The following is an 18,627-nucleotide window of genomic DNA, read 5'->3' on the forward strand; positions in this document are numbered from 1 at the left end:
GAGGCAATCTCCAGATCATATAATGCAACCAGACATACCTCGCGACCAAAGACAACTTTCCCCGTGTTGTTTATAATCCATCTCGGTTCGTACTGTAGCTAATTATCGTGAAGCACTAGCTGGGAACGTGCGCCTCTTTATTGGTATTTATACCAGAAACATCCCTGTATTGCGATCACCCCCGAAAATTACTCCGCACGGAAATCTGGACCGATTCGAGGACATGGATGAAGAACTATGGTAGACAACGTGGAAGAAGTTCATCTTGCACGGAAGAAGAAGGTGGAATATGACAAATGATCATTTATCGGAAATACAGGTTGCGAGCTACCACGTCCCGAATCTAGATAGATCTTAGTTTGAAAGCCAGTTGCTGGACACTTGACGTCTTGGAGGGCTGGGGAAACAAACCTATACCGCTACCTCGGCACAATAGTGGCACGCTTACCCTGGAAGAGAAGGTCAATTTATTTGTATAGATGCCTCCGCATCTTGATACTACTCTACCATGTTGCAATGAGAACTCGATCTTACAACACTTTGCCTCTCTGAGGAAAGCCTGGCATTCATACAAGTCCGAACAGAGGCACATAATATGCTCTTATTCGCCCTCTGTGGCAGTCTGAACGCATGTCTTAGATCCCCTCACTTCGTCTTGCCACGCATCGTGTACTGAGTAGCAACCATGGTTTCCTTCAGTGTCCTCATTACCTGTTTGTCTGGTGCGACAGTTGCGACAGCATCAGCTGTTCCAAATCACGGTTCTCCTTATGCACCAAAACACGCAAAATGTCCATCGACACCACTTGTTCGTGGCGCTTCGGGTATCTCCGCTGCTGAATCTGACTACATCACTCAACGACATCGCAAGGCTTCCACCGCCTTGAAGAAATGGTTGAAGTCCGTCGATAAGGACTTCGAGTCAGCCACTAAGGAATGGGGTTCTGAAAAGTACGGCGATGCACCTGTTGTGGCCCTCACATCAAGTGGTGGCGGATACAGAGCCATGCTTAGCGGTGCGGGAGTTGTCAAGGCTTTTGATGGACGCGAGAAAGTCAAGACTGCTGTCAGTGGCCTCTATCAGGCTGTTACCTACGAAGCAGGCCTCTCTGGTGGCTCTTGGCTTCTGTCGTCTATCGCGAGCAACAACTACCCAACTGTCAGTTCGCTGCAAAAGAAACTATGGGAAGAAGCACTTCAGAGCAGTCTTCTCGTCCCCAGTATCCTAAACTCGCCTATGAAAGACCCCGTTTATGATACCGTCGAAGCAGATATCAAGGCAAAGCAGGCCGCTGGCTTTGAACCTACCATCATCGATCCTTGGGGCCGTCTTCTCTCTTACGGTCTTCTACGAGGCCCCGATGGAGGAGTGCGAGAGACCATGTCCAGCATCGCCCAAACCTCTAGCTTCAAGGACCATGTCGCACCATACCCTATCATCACAGCTCTTGGTGTTGAGCCTGGTTCATGTATCCCAGAGACGAACGCTACACAATATGAGTTCCATCCATACGAGTTTGGATCATGGGACGCTGGAGTTGAAGCTTTTGCTGTATCCAAGTACATCGGGACATCGTTCTCCAACGGTCGACCTAAAAAGGACTGTATCACCAACTATGATCAACTGAGTTATGTGCTCGGAACATCTTCCAATGTCTTTGCAGCAGCATGTTCACCTATTTCGTCCAACAATTCCGCCGAGGCCACGCTGGTGGAGAACTTTGCCGCGTTGGTTTCTCCATCTGGTCCTGGTGTTTCTGTGCGTCAGGGTTTCGGTCTGTTTCCCAACCCTTTCCAAGGCCGCAAGAAGTCCCCCGAGGTCTCAGCTCTCTCGACTCTAGAGCTCGTAGATGGCGGTGTTGGTATTGGTTATCAGGGTAACCCGATCTGGCCCTTCCTGTACAGGAAGGACGTAGACGTTATCATCGTCAACGAGAACTCAGCCGACACAGAAGACCATTACCCCGATGGGACACAGATCTTCAACACCTACAAGGCTGCCAAGGCTGCCGGTTTGACACGCATGCCAACCATCCCATCCAACAAGACTTTTGTGGCCAAGCATTTGAACCAGAAGCCCACCTTTTTCGGATGTAATGACAAAAACGCTGCTACTATCATCTTCATTCCCAACTACAACTACACATATGAAAGTGGGCAATCGACGAACAAGATTCAGTATTTCCGTAACGAAACTGTCGGTATGATTGACAATGGTGTTGAGGTTGGAAACTATGGTGGCAAGAAGAACTGGCCCATGTGTCTTGCATGTGGTATTATGAAGAAGAAGGATGGAAAGTTGCCCAAGGGATGTTCGGCATGCTTCAAGGAATACTGTTTCAACTGAGGGAGTGGGAGATAGATGAAAATTGTTTTGTTAAGATGATCAAAGTTACAGAGTATACTTCAATGAGAACATAAATATTACTACCAATTTGACCTATACCATTCTTGTTCAACAAAGCTGAACAACAACACCAGCATCACCGATAGCCCAAACTCCCCTCACATAAGAAGCTTGCAAAACAGCCATTTGTGCCGACTACTCCCAACATACATGCCCATTTAAGCCTTTGCCTTGTTCGTCTCAGGTCCTGCATAGGCCGCTGTCTGACCAAGCTTCGTCCATGGTGCAAAAGCCTATCACAATTAGTTTCAAGTATCTTTAATCGAGTCAAAATAATACTCACATTCTTAACATTATGCAATGGCGCAGCAAGTTCAGGGAAATGTCTGCACAGAACATCCTTCATGGTGTTCTTCTGCACCCAATCCATACCCTCCCGGGTGTAGACTTCAGGACACCATCCATCTCCCGCGATGAACCGATCAGACTTGATGCGACGAGTGGCCATGAGGATAAAAACGCGGAAGGCTGTGTCACTGAAACCGAAACCCTTGGGGAGAGGCTCACAGAGGGTACCAACTAGAAGATCAACGGCTTCGAGATTACCTTCGTAGACTTCTTCCAGCTCAGATGCCAGTTTGGCGTCACCACCAGTGAGGTCAATGAAGCTCTTGGCGGGAGGCATGTGGAACAGACGACGGAAGGCATTGTAACGAGGAACACCTCGCTCACGATCTCGAAGAATATCGATAGTTCCTAAATCCAAGTGTCTTCCCTGAGGGAAGTCCTTGTCGGCGGGGATCTTCAAGTCGCGTAAGAAGTTGGGCATATTATGAGCCCGAATAGCACCAGGATAGTTGACACCGAATGAGTAAAACACATCAGCGAAAGAAAGTCCCAGACCTGATTTGCCTTCGTCGAAGGGTTTGCGAGCTGATTCAAATGAAACATCAAGGATAGGGAGGGTTCCTTCGTGTTGTCCATCTTTGATGTTGAAGAAGGCGATGTTATCGGGAATCAGAGAATGGAGGCGATAGACAGAGACGAATTCTTCGGTGAGGCAGTAGGGTGCTTTGTCGTGGTCTACGCCTGAACCTGGGATACCAGAGATGACTTCGGACTTGTTGTCAAACACACGACCAAATGCGTGCCAAAGCTGTTTCTTCAGTTAGCAATCGACTCATCTGAAACAAGGGACATAAACTCACCTTGTCACCCAAAAGTCCCCACCAATTGGCATTCATTCCAATCTGCAACGCCGGATGCTGCAAAATACCAGGCGTCCACTCAACAGTATGAATCTTGGCCATAAGAGCACAATTGATCAATCTAGCGGTATCAAAGATATGATCACTCGACCAACTAGGATTCGAAAGATGAAGCTGCGTAGCGATGGCATTGTGTTCAAGAGCAAAGAGTGTGTGCAAGAGTTCGAGACCCAGCCACCAATTCTGTCTGAAGCCAGTCTTGGGAATACCATCTGATGATCGAGGGAGAAATTGTTCGCCGTCAGCGACGCTGACTTCTAATTGACCAGGCTTTGACTTGTGGCATTTGGCGCGAAGGGCTTGTGTTTCGGCTTCGCTTGATCCGTAGATTTGGGAAGCGTCCCACCAATGGGTGTTTTCGTTGTCATAAGCAGGTGTCTCTGCATCCTGCTTGGATAAGATATCGGCTTTCTTGGTACGGGGGATCTTCATTGCTTGTTCAGTCCACTTGTCTTTATTGTGGAGAGGAATATCGATATCCTTGTCGCCGTTTGTAACTAGGAAATGCTGCGCCCAGTCATGGACCTGGAACTGGATCCATGCCGCGGCGAGAAGATTGACAATCTCAGCTGGTTTGAATTGACCTTCAGGTCTAGCAAGAATCCTCTCAGAGATGACTCTAGGGTTGGGTGTGAGCAATTCCTGCTCAGTAGGTGGCTTAGTGTACTTCCTCGGAACATTGCGACCGAATCTCATTCCAGCACATCCCATCTTGGGTTGCTTGAGATCATTGTAAAGACCATCTGAGTCTCTCGAAGAAACAAACTTGGAGTCACTCATAGGACATTTATCGGTGCCCTGAAAGTCCGCATTGGGTGATGTATCGTGCAAGTTCTCCTCGCGAAGTTCATATCGAAGGGCAAGGAGATTAAAGACAGCGAACCAGGTAGGAAGTTTGTGCCAGTCAATGAAATGGTTAACACCTTTCCAAAGACGGATATATAACGATTTGAGAATAGGAACGAGAGACATTCTGGCGGCGTATAAGACTCCTGCAAAGAGTGCGACAAAGATGATTGAAGTGACAGAAGCCATGGTGTCTGTAGTCATTAAAGGAATACGAGGAATGAGCTTGCTTTATACCTGGGACAACAAGCTTGAAACCAGGCATCAATCACATGCAAGTCATCATTCATGTAAGTAATTCTTGGCTAAGGCTGAGGCTGACACACAGAGGCGTCGTGCTATCGTGAAGAATATGCCACCAACTCTATTGGTTCGCGTACTTTTGTGATCCCTGTAATTGATGAACCATCCGTAATGTGCACCTATCATAAAGCAACAAGGCTCGGGCCTTTTTAGCATGGATGTGATACAATGGTAACGCCGTCACGGTCGATGCTTAATGTGGGCAATCAACAAGTAATCATTATATCATGTGCCATGTGACTGGTAGCTGGACGTCCTGCGAGAGGGGCATCTCATACTCACAATCCCATGTGGTCCCATGTGGCGTTGTTCAGCTTCAGCCTTTTTCAGGAACTACAGACACTAAGTAGTTCGCCCCTTATAGTTTTCGCTAGTTCCTAAGTCTAAGGAGTTTGATGGTCTCCCTCGATGTCGGTATCTAACGGTCCAGAACCACGTTTAGCGTTGGTATGCTTACCCTGTGGCACAGCTGGTTGAAAAGGTGAATACGACATGGTGCACCACTCACACAAGCCCCACGTCCAATTGGTCAATAATGTTTCCAGGCCGAGACATTATCGTCAATTGCGGCTGAGAGCTGAAAGCCGTTTCTTGTAGGTGGTTCGTTGGTGTGGATAAGGCTGTAAGCTTACACAGCTTACTTCTCACTGATAATCCTAGTTTGAAAATTATGCTGATGGTTTAAATCCTCCAATAAATGAGCGGCTGTTGGAAGGATGAAAAATAGAACTAACTGTTTTAGTTATGGTCGAGTTGAAACAGCTCATGGAATACCGTATTAATGGCTGCCTCCGCAGAGTAGGTAAGTTATATATCTCCTGGTTTTTATTTCCTTCGTATCACCAGGGGAGTAAGTCTGCAAGTTAGAGATGATAAAATAAACCGCCAACTGTTGGCTTGAATACACTGCTTTAATTTCGCCTACCATGCCTCTGGCAAGTAACCTCGGTAAATATAGAAAAGACATGGGTTAGACTAGTATAGCTGCATATCATTCGTCCGATGAGACCACATTAAAATGGGGTCACGACGGTAGTTGATTTTACTTCCAAGGCTGGGAGTTCTCCTTACAACATCTCTGTCATCTCATTATTCATCGAGCCATGTCGTCCGATCAGACCTCAACGCAAGCGTCTTTAGGAGACTTCCCTACTGAGATTATCAATTGCATCTTTCGCTGGTTCTGCTGGCATTGTTGCAACACACAATGTTCGCGTGAATCATCTACACAAAAAACTGATTGCAAGGCGCTGCTCGCGTTGACCCAAACAAGCAAGCTGTTTCGCGACATAGCTATGCCAATACTGTTTCACTGCTCAAACGCACATCTCCCTTCACGCTACATATTCAACGTCCTCCTCTATCAGCCCGACTTGGCGCAGTATACATCTATCCTGGATTTGCACTCCTCGATGACATTCGTGCCCGACAGTAGTGCTCTTCTCAAACATATGGCAGCAAAAGATATTGATCCCTCTGTATTTGAGTCGAGAATCTGTTGGAAAAGCGTGGGGGCAAGTTTGTTAATGAGTATTTGCTCCAACATAACAAGCCTGGCTTTGAATGACGATAGTATTCTTGCCTTGCTCGAGTATAGCCCATCGTTATGGGGCACTTTCGAGTGTCCCCAACTGAAATATCTTGAGTGTCAGCTGAACACAACGGATGAACGAATTTTCGATGTGCTATTATCCCTTCTTCACGCTTCTCCCACACTGGATGTTCTGATCCTTAGCACGACGAAAACCGATGAGGACTGGGCACAACTTCTCAGGCACGCCATGTACAAGTTGCTCCCTCCCCTCAATAACGTGGCTGAGATTCAGGCCTTGTGGTGCCTGGTAATGACGAGTTATGAGACAAGCGGAAGAGAGACGCGGGACATCATCATTCCTGTCAAGAACATCCGCACCTTCAAATACAGTGTCGACGCAAGCTCCGAGGTGTCGTCCAGACTTGAGCCAGAGTTAGTGGGACCTCGCCTTCCGAATAACACTTTTCGGGCCTTGACAGCATCGGCAGTGACTTTGAAGTGTCTTACAATTGATAATCACGAAATAAAGAGAGACTTCTATTCGCGTTCCATGTTCGTTTCTCCACAGCAGATACGCCAGTTTTATCAGCTGGATACCCTCGAAATCCGCCAATCGTGCTATTGCAGGCACGAGCGTGGAAAGAAAAAGCTGGAAGAAGAGGACTGGAATAGAAACACATACCTGGCCGACTTTCTTCCTACCACGGTAGAGCATTTAATAATCCTTTGGAAGCCAGATCGAACGACCTACCGATGCTTGGACTGTGTCTTGTATTTGGGCCAGCGTGCAGTGGCTGGCGACTTTCCGATGCTTAAAAGCGTCGTTGTCCAATGTCGCATCCCTTCTGCTATGATGCATGGCCTTCCAGGGCAAGACAACGGCGAGTACGCTGGGATCAGTGAGGAGGATGACGCCGTGGCGGAGCTAGAGGGACCGGCACGTCGTCTAAGAGAAGCCTTTGAGGGCTCTGATGTGGCCACAGCGTTCCGGATCTGGAGTCCCGTTGATAAAACCTATGTGAACATCGATGGTGAGGGTGGTGTAGAGAAATTCGATTTGTAGTTTTCCAGGCTGTGGCAATAAAATTAAAATTGAACTGCTGTTTATTGAGTGGTTGGTACACGTTTAAGCAAAATATGCCTTCGGCGCCCTGCATCAAGAGTCATAGAAAGTAGGGCATAAGCGCAACGTAATATGTAAATGTTTCTATTGCAAAAGCCTTGTATCTTCATCCAAAACACCAAAAAGGCTACCAATCTCCTTCCCCACCATCCTCAATTCATCAGCTACTTGTCCCGTCACAAGGGCATAAGCGTACAACAGCGCATAGTCCCTTTCTTCAACCAAAACCTCGCTTGAATCACTGCTCACACTTGTGTCATCGTCGACCAATCGCCGTTGATGATTCTTTCTAAACTCAAAGATCTTATTTAGTAGATTCTCGCGTGCTGACACAATACTTGGTGTCGCGTCAGCGAAAGGATACTCTAGCATAGTAGAGCTAGCAACGACCTGAAATGCTTGGCAGATGTGGTCACACAGAATAGAGCGTTCACGAGCTGTATACTCTAGAAGGGCCTTTTCACCTTCTGTCAAATGTCCCTTTCGACACGCTACGAGACTCATGTTGTAGAAGCCATCAAGGATACGCATAGTTCCTTTTAGGACTCGACCGTAGACGTCCATGGGGAATGGTCCACGAAGCTCGAATTCTGACGCGGCAGAGACACGCAGACTGTCCAAGTTGGATGCGTATCGCTGCAGTGCAGCTTGTTCACCGGATTTGAGGTAGCTTTGAGACCCCTCACTGCGGAAAAGAACAGTAAGAGGACCTCGTTTCCAAATGAGACCCATCTGTAGATGTAGCACAGAGAGACTCTCTTTGAACTTTCGTCGCGCTGAGATGGGCCATATGACGCGACAAATGACAAGACCCCAGATGATACCTGCCGTGACAGCAATAGCGCGACGCTTAGCAATCTCGAGGATATCAGGTTGATCAAAGACTCCATCGTCGGCTGTGTCGTTTCCGTCGGCCTTTCTCTTCACTCTGTAGGCATATAGTGTAGAGACATTGTAGGCGAGGAGACTAATGCGTCCAAACGAAGCCTTCCCATACTGGATGATCAGATAAAAATTTATGAAACTCGTTAACCATCCAAGAGGTATCAGAACCAAGGCATAACCGTGACTGATCTTCCAGTTGATGATGGACAACAGCGCTCCAAAAAGAGTTCCTATGAATCGGGCCAGACTAACGGTGTTGGAAGCGCCAACCGTGAAACTGCACACAATGATGAAAGACAAAAGTCCCCATTCACCGCGCCATTCTTTATACAACTCTCTTGTCTCTTCTAGAAACGCGAGCATGGCCCAAAGAGCCGCGCCAATACCGACTTTGAGCCCGAACTGGATATCATCTCGCGCCATCTTCTTAAAAAGCGTAGATATGTTTCTCCAGACCCAAGCAAGGATCTTGTTCAGATCAGGTGCCTGATACCATGTCCTAACATCCACGAGGATGGGGACAGCAGCTGAGGTGCTTGTCCCACTGAGTACACTGACAGACCTCTGTCTATTGCGCATCAAGACATCTGCTTCAGCTGACTCGAATAATCTGATAGCTTTGTTGCGGTCTTGCTCATTTCCCTTCCACCAAAGAAGCCACCTCCAACCTCGACTTTTGTGCAGGACAACATACTGCAGATCGTCCAAAACGTCGAGATACTGGAGCACATCTTCTCCGAATGATTGGACACTGAATGTGAAGTGCCCACATGCAGCGGCGACTTCTTCCAGATTCGCTCGTGTTGTAAAGTCAGAAGAAGCCATCTGTTCTATCCTGTCGTATAGACCTTGCAGGGCGTCAGAACGAGCTTCATCGAAGGTATCTAACGAGTCCATTAAGTTGCGGCGCAGATCTTCATCGACATTAATCTCATAGTGGGGAGGTTGTCCAAATTGGGGTTCATGTAGAATTCGGCAGAGATTTTGTCGCACAGATGACATCGACATCGCAATAGACTCATTGAACTGCTCGAATAGCTCTCGTGCTGTATTCGTAGTGCTTGTCCCATCGGTATTGGAGTTGATTAGCTTCGGATGTCGTAGCTGCTCGAGCTGCGTATTGGTTGCGTTTCTTAAACCACCCAGAGCTTGCGAGAGTGTCTCCATAGATCGCGCAACAGACTTTTCATGCTCGTAAATGGCTTCGTGACCAAGAAAGTAATGTTCAAACTTGGCTTCTCGCATATCCTTCATCATCTGCGCGTAGGATTTTGCGTAGTGCGTAGACGCGGCTACGAAGCCATCCGACACAAGACCTTCTTCCGATCCACTGACGAAGCTGTTGGTGATTATGTAGAGCATGTCTCCTAGGGGAATCGAAACCCGGTTCATGGTTTCTCGCAGTGATGTGCGGGCTGAGGTTCGCCAGAGAAACACATTGACCAGCGTTGTGGTCGTGATACCCATGACCAGCATCTTGAAAACCTGCAGTACCTTTTCATTCGAAAAGACGTTGGACATGACATGATTCTCCTTGGTGACGACACCGATGATAGCCAATGATGCAAGCGTAGTCCCGACATTAACGAGGGGATTCAGCATCCTTTGCTTCACCCACCCCATGAATCCAAATCCGCCGCCGATAAATACCACAACGACCAGGACGTGCGATAACGTCACAAGATGCATCGTAGAGCCGAAAAATACTGAAGTGACCATGGATAATACCGAAATAATCTCAGCATAAGCAACAGCGACAATGGCGATAAGAATAGCCTCAATCATCGACCCAGTCGACCTAGCGGGATGAAAATAAACCGTAATTGTAGCGACAACATGTTTGCCCTCTGGTTTACCGAGAAAGTTTGCGAGAAATGGTACAAATGTCGCGAGACTGGCGATGGTGTAGGCGACAGTGCATTTCAAGACACCTCGACCGTTGGCAGTATCAAGCCATCGCTGACAGCGCGCTGAAGAGTCCCATATGCCATCTTTGATAGACTCGATTAATCGGGGCATAACTTTGAGGTGTTATACGCGTTTCATTGTTCATGACATGGTGGATGCAAGGTTAAAAGGCTAATTCCGTACATCCCGGACTCGTCAGCTTATTGGCGCTGAGGGTCAGCTGATTAGTCAGTCAAACTTGGCGATTGGTTGGCTACTGAGATGCTATCAGGACGAGCATCAGGAACATTGGCTGGTGGAGACGTCCATGTAAATTAGCATTGACCTTGTCATTTATTTTGCTCCTGGATGAATCCAGTGGTTCCCCATGGAGATAAACTTCATTAATAAGAAGCAAAAGTTGCAAAGGGTCCCACACACTTGAACCTTATTGTAATATATAAAGCCCTTTGCCTCGTCCCTTAAATCCTGTCACCAAAACTTTCTTCTTCCTTCAACTCGCTGTCAACATGAACAAAGACACTTCTTCGCTTCAAAAAGCCTTCGAGGCCCGAATGGTCAAGCAATATTGCCCAGACCCTCCAACACCAGGATATCTGTGGGATCCTATTTTACACGTCTGGCACAGCCCAGATTCAGGTCAGATAAAGGCGTCACACCTATTCCCAAGTCGACAAGCAAATTTTATGAACTCCATATTTGGCAGAGATGCTCGCGAAGAATTATTCTCACCCAGCAATGGTTTGTTTCTGCACCCTCTCATCGAGAAAGCCCTTCACTGTGGATATATGGCCATTGTTCCTGACGTGGACTTCAACGAGAGATTACCATGGTGGAACTGGAATAATCTGTCCCAGTCTATAGAGGTCTGCGGATGGGAGAAGCTAGAGGTCAAAAATTACAAGGTAATTGTCCTTAGCGATCGGACTAAACGGATTCGTTCGCTTTTTGCACACCAAGGATCCCAACTTCTCAAAACGTGGTGGTCCCGTGACGGGCAAAAACTCGTCTTTCAAAACGATTACCGGCCACAGGCACGTTATGTTTGGTGGACGTATCTCAATACTATATTGCATATGGTATGGAGATGCGAAGAGGGTGTTACCAGAAACGGCTGTATGTATCTTATGGACTTGGAACGAGCTGCACAGTATTGGAGAACATACGGACGTTACGCTAAGAGGAGCCAGATCCTGGGACTTATTGAGCACATTCGATATGATCATGCTCATGGCCTTCTCAATCAAGGCTATGAGGAGGACGATGGCATAGAGGATGCTAGGCCAGAGGCGGCGGAAGCCTTGCTGCTGGAGGTTATCGCACGGTCAGAAGAGGATGGAGATGATGATTTTGGTGCCGACAACGGCGATGACGACGACGATTACTACGATTTTAATGACTACGAATATGACTGCGAAAGGGGATATGATTGCCGTCCATTTCCACGATATTCATCGGGCTTAGTACGCAACTAATGCAAGCCTCTACCTGTCAGCCATGATGATTATTGCTATTAACTATCAAGCGTCAATTAATTATCAAGTCTATAAATCATACAATTAGATTAGTCAAGGAATAAATATCAGATCATAGACTTACCTTACCTATACCCCTCTTTAGCTGCAAGCTAAGCCCGATGAATATCATGGAAATGTACGGTAGGGTTATATAGATTCACCATGGTAACTTAATGTCAAAGATGATGTGCCATGCATATGCATTAGCCTACCAAGTCTTATAATAGAAACATAAACAGTCTAAATAGTACTGGTCATAAAAGCATAAGCCCCTAACCGAATGGTTTCATTCTTATGCTTCCAGCGGATAATTGTTCTGATACCTCTTCTATCAGGGTATCATAATTGTCGCCAATCATGTCTCTAACTTGACTCTCACGTAATCAAGTGGAGTCAGCTTGCACAAATCATCGACTGCTATCAACAACATCAAACTAACAACTACATAATTATTGACAACTCAAATGTGCAATTCTGACTAGAATGGGAACTCCTAGTATTGCTGTTTCCGGGTTCTATCATCCATCATTACTTTGCAATTTCTGTCATGACTTCCAGCCCAACGAGACTGACCTCGATTCCAACCGGACAGAGGAACAGCAGACGAGATACGTTGTTGAAGTCAAGGACCTGTCGACAACTTGTCATCGGTGCATCCTTCTGAGGAAAGTCTACGGCAGACTTGAAAGCACGTTAGTGGAAGAGTACCCAGACTTTGATGCAACAAATCGAGGACTCGGTACCGACAAGGAGATATCCCTGCTCGTACGACCGAATGGGCGAGCCGTCGCAAAGTACTCCAACAATTGGAGCAGATGCTGAGCGTGGGGATCCATTCTTTTTTAGATATGTTGACATCCACCTGGATAACGAGGTACGTTGCTGCCTTTCTATGCATTGTCTCATCACTGACAGATAAAGGCCAAAGACCAAGACTATGCGAAATGTGGCAGTCTCCGTAGCTTGCAATGGTCTTCAAAGTCGCAGCAAAGCATTCAGTTTATAAAGGATCAGATTCGTGCTTGCTCTTCCAGGGGCACTAGTCACCACAGATGTCGTACCTATCACAAAACGCAACTACCAACAAGGACTATTTGCATAGACCTAGAGCACGATACAATATACCTTCAAGAGAATTCTCTGTTGGATGAGGATGTTTATGCAGCTCTCAGTCATTGCTGGGCACCAGTTGGTCGGCATCCGGTCAGAAACCTGAAGAGTACCATTTCACAATTCAGGGAGCCAAGACCGATCTCAGACCTCACAGCTGTCTTCCAAGATGCAATAACTCTGCAAACGGCTTGGATTATACAACATATGGATAGACTCGCTATGCATCGTCCAAGACGATAGTCAAGATTGGCAATATGAATCCTCGCAAATGTCTCAGTATTACTCAAATGCGTGCTTCACCATCGCGGTTGAAAGGTCATGGGATAGCGATACACACTTTCTGAGTCACGCTGAAGAAAGGTGGCAGCCAATGTCATACTCTACCGTTGACCAAGATGGAGTCTCCGTCAACTACATCATCCAAGAGCATTACTCACACGAGGCATATCTCACTGGGTTATCAAACTACTACAAACGAGGAAAAGACTTACTACAAAGCCGTGGCTGGTCTTTACAGGAAGCTATCCTCTCAAAACGAGTCATTCATTTCACACCCTCCGATATAATCTGGGAGTGCAAAGGTGTAATGAAGTGTCTAGACGAGAACTACCAGCCCGACCAATCCGATTGGAACATACGGAACATGCTGACCAAGTTGGAAAGGTGGTCTTCTACAGAAGGTGCTCGTCAAGTCGCGATAAAGAAAGTCTGTACAAGTCTAATCAAGAAATACACACTTCGAACGCTTTCATTCCAAGAGGACAACCTACCTGCCTTTGGCGGAATCGCTTCCTACTTCTCTCAATTCTACGGAAACGTGTATCGGGCCGGTATCTGGGCTTTCTGCCTACATACAGATCTATGCTGGAAGGTTGTTGAAACTGGGCAAACTCGAGTTCGCTCTCTTGCACTCGAGGAACCGACTGCGCCATCGTGGTCCTGGGCTTCGCTGCCTGTTGGTGTTGGAGTAGACGGACCTGAATATATAGGACATCGAGAGATGCAGACCGGTTACCAGCCACAAATATTCAGGCCTGAATGTCAACTATCATCAGCATACGCACCTTTCGGAAGAGTTGATTATGGCCACCTATTGATCAAGGCGCCAATTTTCCAAGTACAGCTGAGCTGCGTTGGTCTTTCGCCCTGGCATCCCGACTGGATCCGGTATACTATTTTATGGGGAGACGATGTCAAGGTACCTGAAGAGTCCACTGTGATGTTTCGACACGATACTTTGCTTGCGGTTCATAGCGGTCGCGTTACAAGGGCTACTAGCGGCAGTCAGTTGGAATATCTATATAACGTGTCTTCGTTTCATGGTGTGGCTTGGGTTGTTTGGCTACGTAAGCTTACCGATGGTTATACCGAGGGTTTGGTACTGGGACGACGCAGTGATTCAATTACTTTCCAGCGGTTGGGTTTTGTGAAGATGAACAACATCCGGGTTGGGACTTTTCCCGAAAATCCATCTCCAGCGAGGGTAACAGTTTCCTAAACCATGATCTGAAGCCCATAGAAGGGATTCTCAATGATAGATTCTTGCACATAAAAATAATAACGTCGCAGTCAAAACAATTGACCAAACTGTAAACGGAGAGTGCAAGTCGTATAGAAAATGGATTGTCTGTTTGGGCTACAGCGGCAAGCCATGGTGGCAAAAGACACTAGCAAGAGTCCCACTCCACCTTGGAGGATTGGCAAAAAGAGGATTTCTCATCTTAGAGCGACCACGCCAGGAGTCGAACCTGGAATCTCTAGAGTATTCAGAAGATGAAAACCGAAATCTAGCGCCTTAGCCATTAGGCCACGCGGCCGATGCTATTGATAAGATAATGCCTTGTACGCAGTATCATCAAGCCCGAGCCAATTTGCATCGCCACCATAATCAGCATCTCGGAAGATTACCATTGAGTGTTTATATCATTGATAGCATTCATATCTCAAACTGCATCGCAGATTTATCTGGCCCATAACTTAGTACAAACAATGGCTAGCGTCATACTATAATGCCAAACATCCATTCCTCGGAACTCGACTTCAACAATCAGGCATTCTCCCTCTGCGCGTCTTTGTGAAAGCAGTCTATGATGCACCGAATATGTACGGTGCCGGTTGCATTGTCACCGCTCTACAATCAGATACAGAAAACATTCATCGAAATGACGGCGAGGAGGATAACTGCATAGCGAGTCGAAACTGGTTGGTCCAGCAGTGATCCGATCGGTAAGTCACAGTGGTGCACAGATGCAATCTGAAGTTCTGCCAGCTGCCTGTCACTTGCGAAAATGTGAATCAGGGTCTCGCACTTCAATCAGCCATTTTGATCATTTCTTTTCTCCGCACAACTTTTTCCTCTTCTCTTTTATTCTTCAGACACTGCAGCATACCTCACCGACGCCATACAACTGAGACTCGCGATACAACAGCCAGTCCTTCAAGATGTCGGAGCATCTAACACGGTGGTCGCCTGTCACCAAGGTCACCAAGAAAGTCAAGATTGATGACCTGGAGATTTCGTTCAAAAGAACCATTCGTGTCCCGGACAATTATGACACCAACTACTTGCCCCCAGACGCGGGCTCATTCCCTCTGTACAAAGTAGACGACTACGCTGAGACTCTCCCGTTGCGCATGGCGCAGAAGGGCGGACTGTTTATCCCAATGTATCGTATGTTTGCCCTTCTATAGCCCAAGATGCTGGCTGACGCATTCTACCTAGAGAGAGAGGCAATGTGGATCAATTTCAAGTCAAAGTGTTTCTATGCCATCAAAGTTTTCGTGGGAGGCATCAACGCCGTTTCAGGCGAACCTAGCGTGGAGGACGCTGGCACTTCACTTCGCCGTCGGAATCTCATTCATCAAGGCAAGAGCGTACAGGATTACATCGTTACTCCTGATCAGCGATGGCTAGATGGTGTTGCGGTCGAGCCGGGAAAGATTCGCCAGTTCGTCGCCATGCCTGTGGGAACGGGTCACTCGATTGAGGCTCAGATGACGGGCGCAGAGAAGGCTGGAGGAGTTCAGTTCGAGATCACCCGACTGGATTCGAAACCACCTGAAGGGGATATAATCACAATCGACATAGTGACGGGGGGGGGCAAGGTACACCGCGTCACGACATCTCGCCAAGAGACTGTTGAACAACTCATGCGTCGCATTGAACTTGTCGAGAAACTAACGTTGGATGAGATGCGTCTTATCTACGCCGGCAAACACCTTGAAGGTATTTAGCTTCGTTCCAAGGGGGAGCTGTTCATTGGATATAGTGGAAACTTACTAGACAGTAGTTTTCCGTACCTTGGCCGATTATCAGATCGAGGATGTAGGTTCATTGTCTGTGCATCTACTAGACTGTTAACTAATGCGTCTTTGCAATAGAACTCAAGGGTACAGTTGTTAAAGCGACTTCGCGGTGGAGGCGGTCCCGGCCCAACCGAGCTTGAAATGTATATCGCTGCCGGCGGATTAATTAAACAAGGTATCGAGGGCCTCAGGCAAAACGACTGGAAAAAGTCGGTTCCCGTCACGTTTAACGTTCAAGTTCTCAACAGCGCCGGCTTCGAACAGGTGACTGGCAAAAAGCCGCCTCGATCTCCAATTACAGCCAAGTCATACGCCGATTGCGGTTACCCGTTCTATTCGATTTACGAGGAACCGACTACCATTTCTGGAGCTTTTGACGGCTTGCGATCAGTCGCTCAGATCGACCAAACATCCGAAGACTCGCTGCCTGCTGACATGCCGGTCATGGACGTTGACACTCGACAGGTCCGTCCCCGTGTCAACATTGGTGCGGTCGGAATTTTGAACCCCCAGGGCTCTGGTCAGGAACTTGAGTTTGAATGGGAGATGAAGGAAAGGCTCAACCGGATGCGCAACCTTTTCTAGGGTTGCTATGTACTTGGGGTGCGATGTCGTATGGCTGAAAATTGGACGGTTTGACAGTGGTCACTCGGATGGCGCATCGGTCCATTTGTGGATGGCGCGGTAGGCCTAAGTCTGAGTTTCAGGCCGCACAGTAGACAGAACCAACAAAAGCAAGATTTATTCCTGGGAATTTCCGTCCTCTGCATCGTATTGATCTGGCCGTCGCGTCCACCATAGCTGAGGTGTAAGATGTCGTCCCTCATCATACAGCAACTGGATACCCTAGAGCGCAGACTCTACCTAGAGACACAGTCCTGGGTTTATTGACAGTGATCAATCGGGCTTGTCAGTCTTTCTGAAGGGCCAATTAAGGTTGCATGCCTCAAGGCAGCACTGAAGCGCCATGACCTACTGGAAGCATAAGAGACAAAAATGGTATAGCATTTAGGTTATAATCAGACTTAGGTTGTTTATTTTTATATCCTAAAGCTTAGACTACTTACTCGATGGCATAGATAGCAGTTTCTTCTGCCAAACTAGCCCTTCCCTGAAGATGAGGTTTCCATTATGCCAAAATAGCCATGCTGTCTCGCTAAGACAGCCACTCCTGGGTCCTATTCCCAGCTCTTAGGCGCCCCCCAATCCACCAAGGTGCTGTGGTTGCTGCCAGGTAGGGTGTGGGCGTGGCGCACCACCAAACCTTTGCCGAGCTTTAGCCGTGTATTGATCCGCCAGCTCCAAAAGTCAAATAAGAGAGGATCATCACAACGTCAGATCCTACAGAAGAGGAAACCAAAGATCTGCTGCCAATATCTAATTGGTAGCGGCATCACGTACTAGCCGGGCGTATCGTTCATGCCGGCGTCGCTGGTAAAGATCTTTATATCCCCACGGCCACTTCCTCAGAAGACGGCTGTGATTCTCTCCTTGCCCCTACCTTCTCGACAGGATCAGGGACATTGGAATCCCACTGACGAGCCCTTTTCAGGACCTGTCATTCAACCTGTCTTCGAACCGGGACAGGGAGAGTCGGTGCCTGATATTCAGGGTGGAGAGCCTCGTGGCGGCGGAGATCATGGCAGTCTAGTAGGCGATGTGCTGGTTAGTGACCAAGAATTGGCAAATAAAATAAATAACCTGAGGGCCTGAACTAAATGTCATAAATTGACTTACTGATTTCGTCCCTTATGGTCCATGTCCCTCATCTCGGGCCAACTGTAATTGCCTCCACGCCGACTTGCGTATGCCTCAGGCGAGACGTGCAGCGTGGGAACCTGGAGAGAATCGGCCCGGTCCCGAATGCCTTGACGCAGGACGTCACGTTGGTAGGGGCTGGTAGCCCATCGCAGCAAGGTGCGCAAGTTCTCCGGGGTTCATGATGGCGGCAGCGGTGGTGATTAATTATAATTGTCAAATAGTTAATTTTTTAATATAAAAAGAATAAGATGGTGGTGATCCTTCATCGCTGTGCTGCCAGTTCGGCGTTGGGAATCATCGTATCTTGGTATGGATGATGGAGATGATGAGAAAAAAAGAGCAGACTTGGGGAGGGGCAGGGAGAAGAGGTTGAGACATTAAGGTGAAAACGTAGAAGGTACACCTGCCGAAACTGTGTAATCCTGGACTCATGCTCGTGCCTGCCTCTTTCTATTTCCTTGACACATGCTGCGGAGGACTTAAGACTTGGGACAGCGATCAACACATAATGATCACCAAAGCCGATAGTCCTGGGTTTGTTGACAGCGGTCAATCGGGATTGTCAGTCTTTCTGCGGGGCCAATCAAGATTGCATGCCTCAAGGCAGCACTGTTCATAAAAAAGTTTATGTTGTGTGAGAGGATCACTTTTTATTTGTGACCGAAACTTAATGTTGCCAACGCAGTTTCACGACAGTAATGCATAACATAAACTCG

At 47.5% G+C, this 18,627-nt stretch overlaps 6 protein-coding genes across 6 annotated transcripts, besides 1 other annotated feature; 4 read left to right on the plus strand and 2 right to left on the minus strand.

The window, feature by feature from the left end:
- Positions 1-685: 685 nt before the first annotated feature.
- Positions 686-2,347, plus strand: FPSE_10858 (uncharacterized protein; the record flags this gene model as incomplete). Its single annotated transcript, XM_009263975.1, has 1 exon — positions 686-2,347. One exon carries the CDS (start codon positions 686-688, stop codon positions 2,345-2,347), a length of 1,662 nt encoding a protein of 553 aa, XP_009262250.1.
- Positions 2,348-2,565: 218 nt separating this feature from the next.
- On the minus strand, positions 2,566-4,650 carry FPSE_10859 (uncharacterized protein; the record flags this gene model as incomplete). The annotated part of the gene is made up of 3 exons (XM_009263976.1): positions 2,566-2,640; positions 2,691-3,503; positions 3,556-4,650. The coding sequence occupies 3 exons, from the start codon at positions 4,648-4,650 to the stop codon at positions 2,566-2,568; spliced, it is 1,983 nt and encodes a 660-aa protein (XP_009262251.1).
- A 1,409-nt stretch (positions 4,651-6,059) lies between these two features.
- On the plus strand, positions 6,060-7,361 carry FPSE_10860 (uncharacterized protein; the record flags this gene model as incomplete). Its single annotated transcript, XM_009263977.1, has 1 exon — positions 6,060-7,361. The coding sequence occupies one exon, from the start codon at positions 6,060-6,062 to the stop codon at positions 7,359-7,361; it is 1,302 nt and encodes a 433-aa protein (XP_009262252.1).
- A 144-nt stretch (positions 7,362-7,505) lies between these two features.
- Positions 7,506-10,325, minus strand: FPSE_10861 (uncharacterized protein; the record flags this gene model as incomplete). Its single annotated transcript, XM_009263978.1, has 1 exon — positions 7,506-10,325. The coding sequence occupies one exon, from the start codon at positions 10,323-10,325 to the stop codon at positions 7,506-7,508; it is 2,820 nt and encodes a 939-aa protein (XP_009262253.1).
- A 398-nt stretch (positions 10,326-10,723) lies between these two features.
- Positions 10,724-11,689, plus strand: FPSE_10862 (uncharacterized protein; the record flags this gene model as incomplete). The annotated part of the gene is made up of 1 exon (XM_009263979.1): positions 10,724-11,689. The coding sequence occupies one exon, from the start codon at positions 10,724-10,726 to the stop codon at positions 11,687-11,689; it is 966 nt and encodes a 321-aa protein (XP_009262254.1).
- A 3,597-nt stretch (positions 11,690-15,286) lies between these two features.
- Positions 15,287-16,735, plus strand: FPSE_10863 (uncharacterized protein; the record flags this gene model as incomplete). The annotated part of the gene is made up of 4 exons (XM_009263980.1): positions 15,287-15,515; positions 15,567-16,070; positions 16,135-16,169; positions 16,226-16,735. The coding sequence occupies 4 exons, from the start codon at positions 15,287-15,289 to the stop codon at positions 16,733-16,735; spliced, it is 1,278 nt and encodes a 425-aa protein (XP_009262255.1).
- Positions 16,736-18,110: 1,375 nt separating this feature from the next.
- Positions 18,111-18,152: a repeat region.
- The last annotated feature ends 475 nt before the right edge of the window (positions 18,153-18,627 follow it).

The sequence above is a fragment of the Fusarium pseudograminearum genome, chromosome 2 (assembly GCF_000303195.2).
Source record: "Fusarium pseudograminearum CS3096 chromosome 2, whole genome shotgun sequence".
Taxonomy (NCBI): Eukaryota; Fungi; Ascomycota; class Sordariomycetes; order Hypocreales; family Nectriaceae; genus Fusarium; species Fusarium pseudograminearum.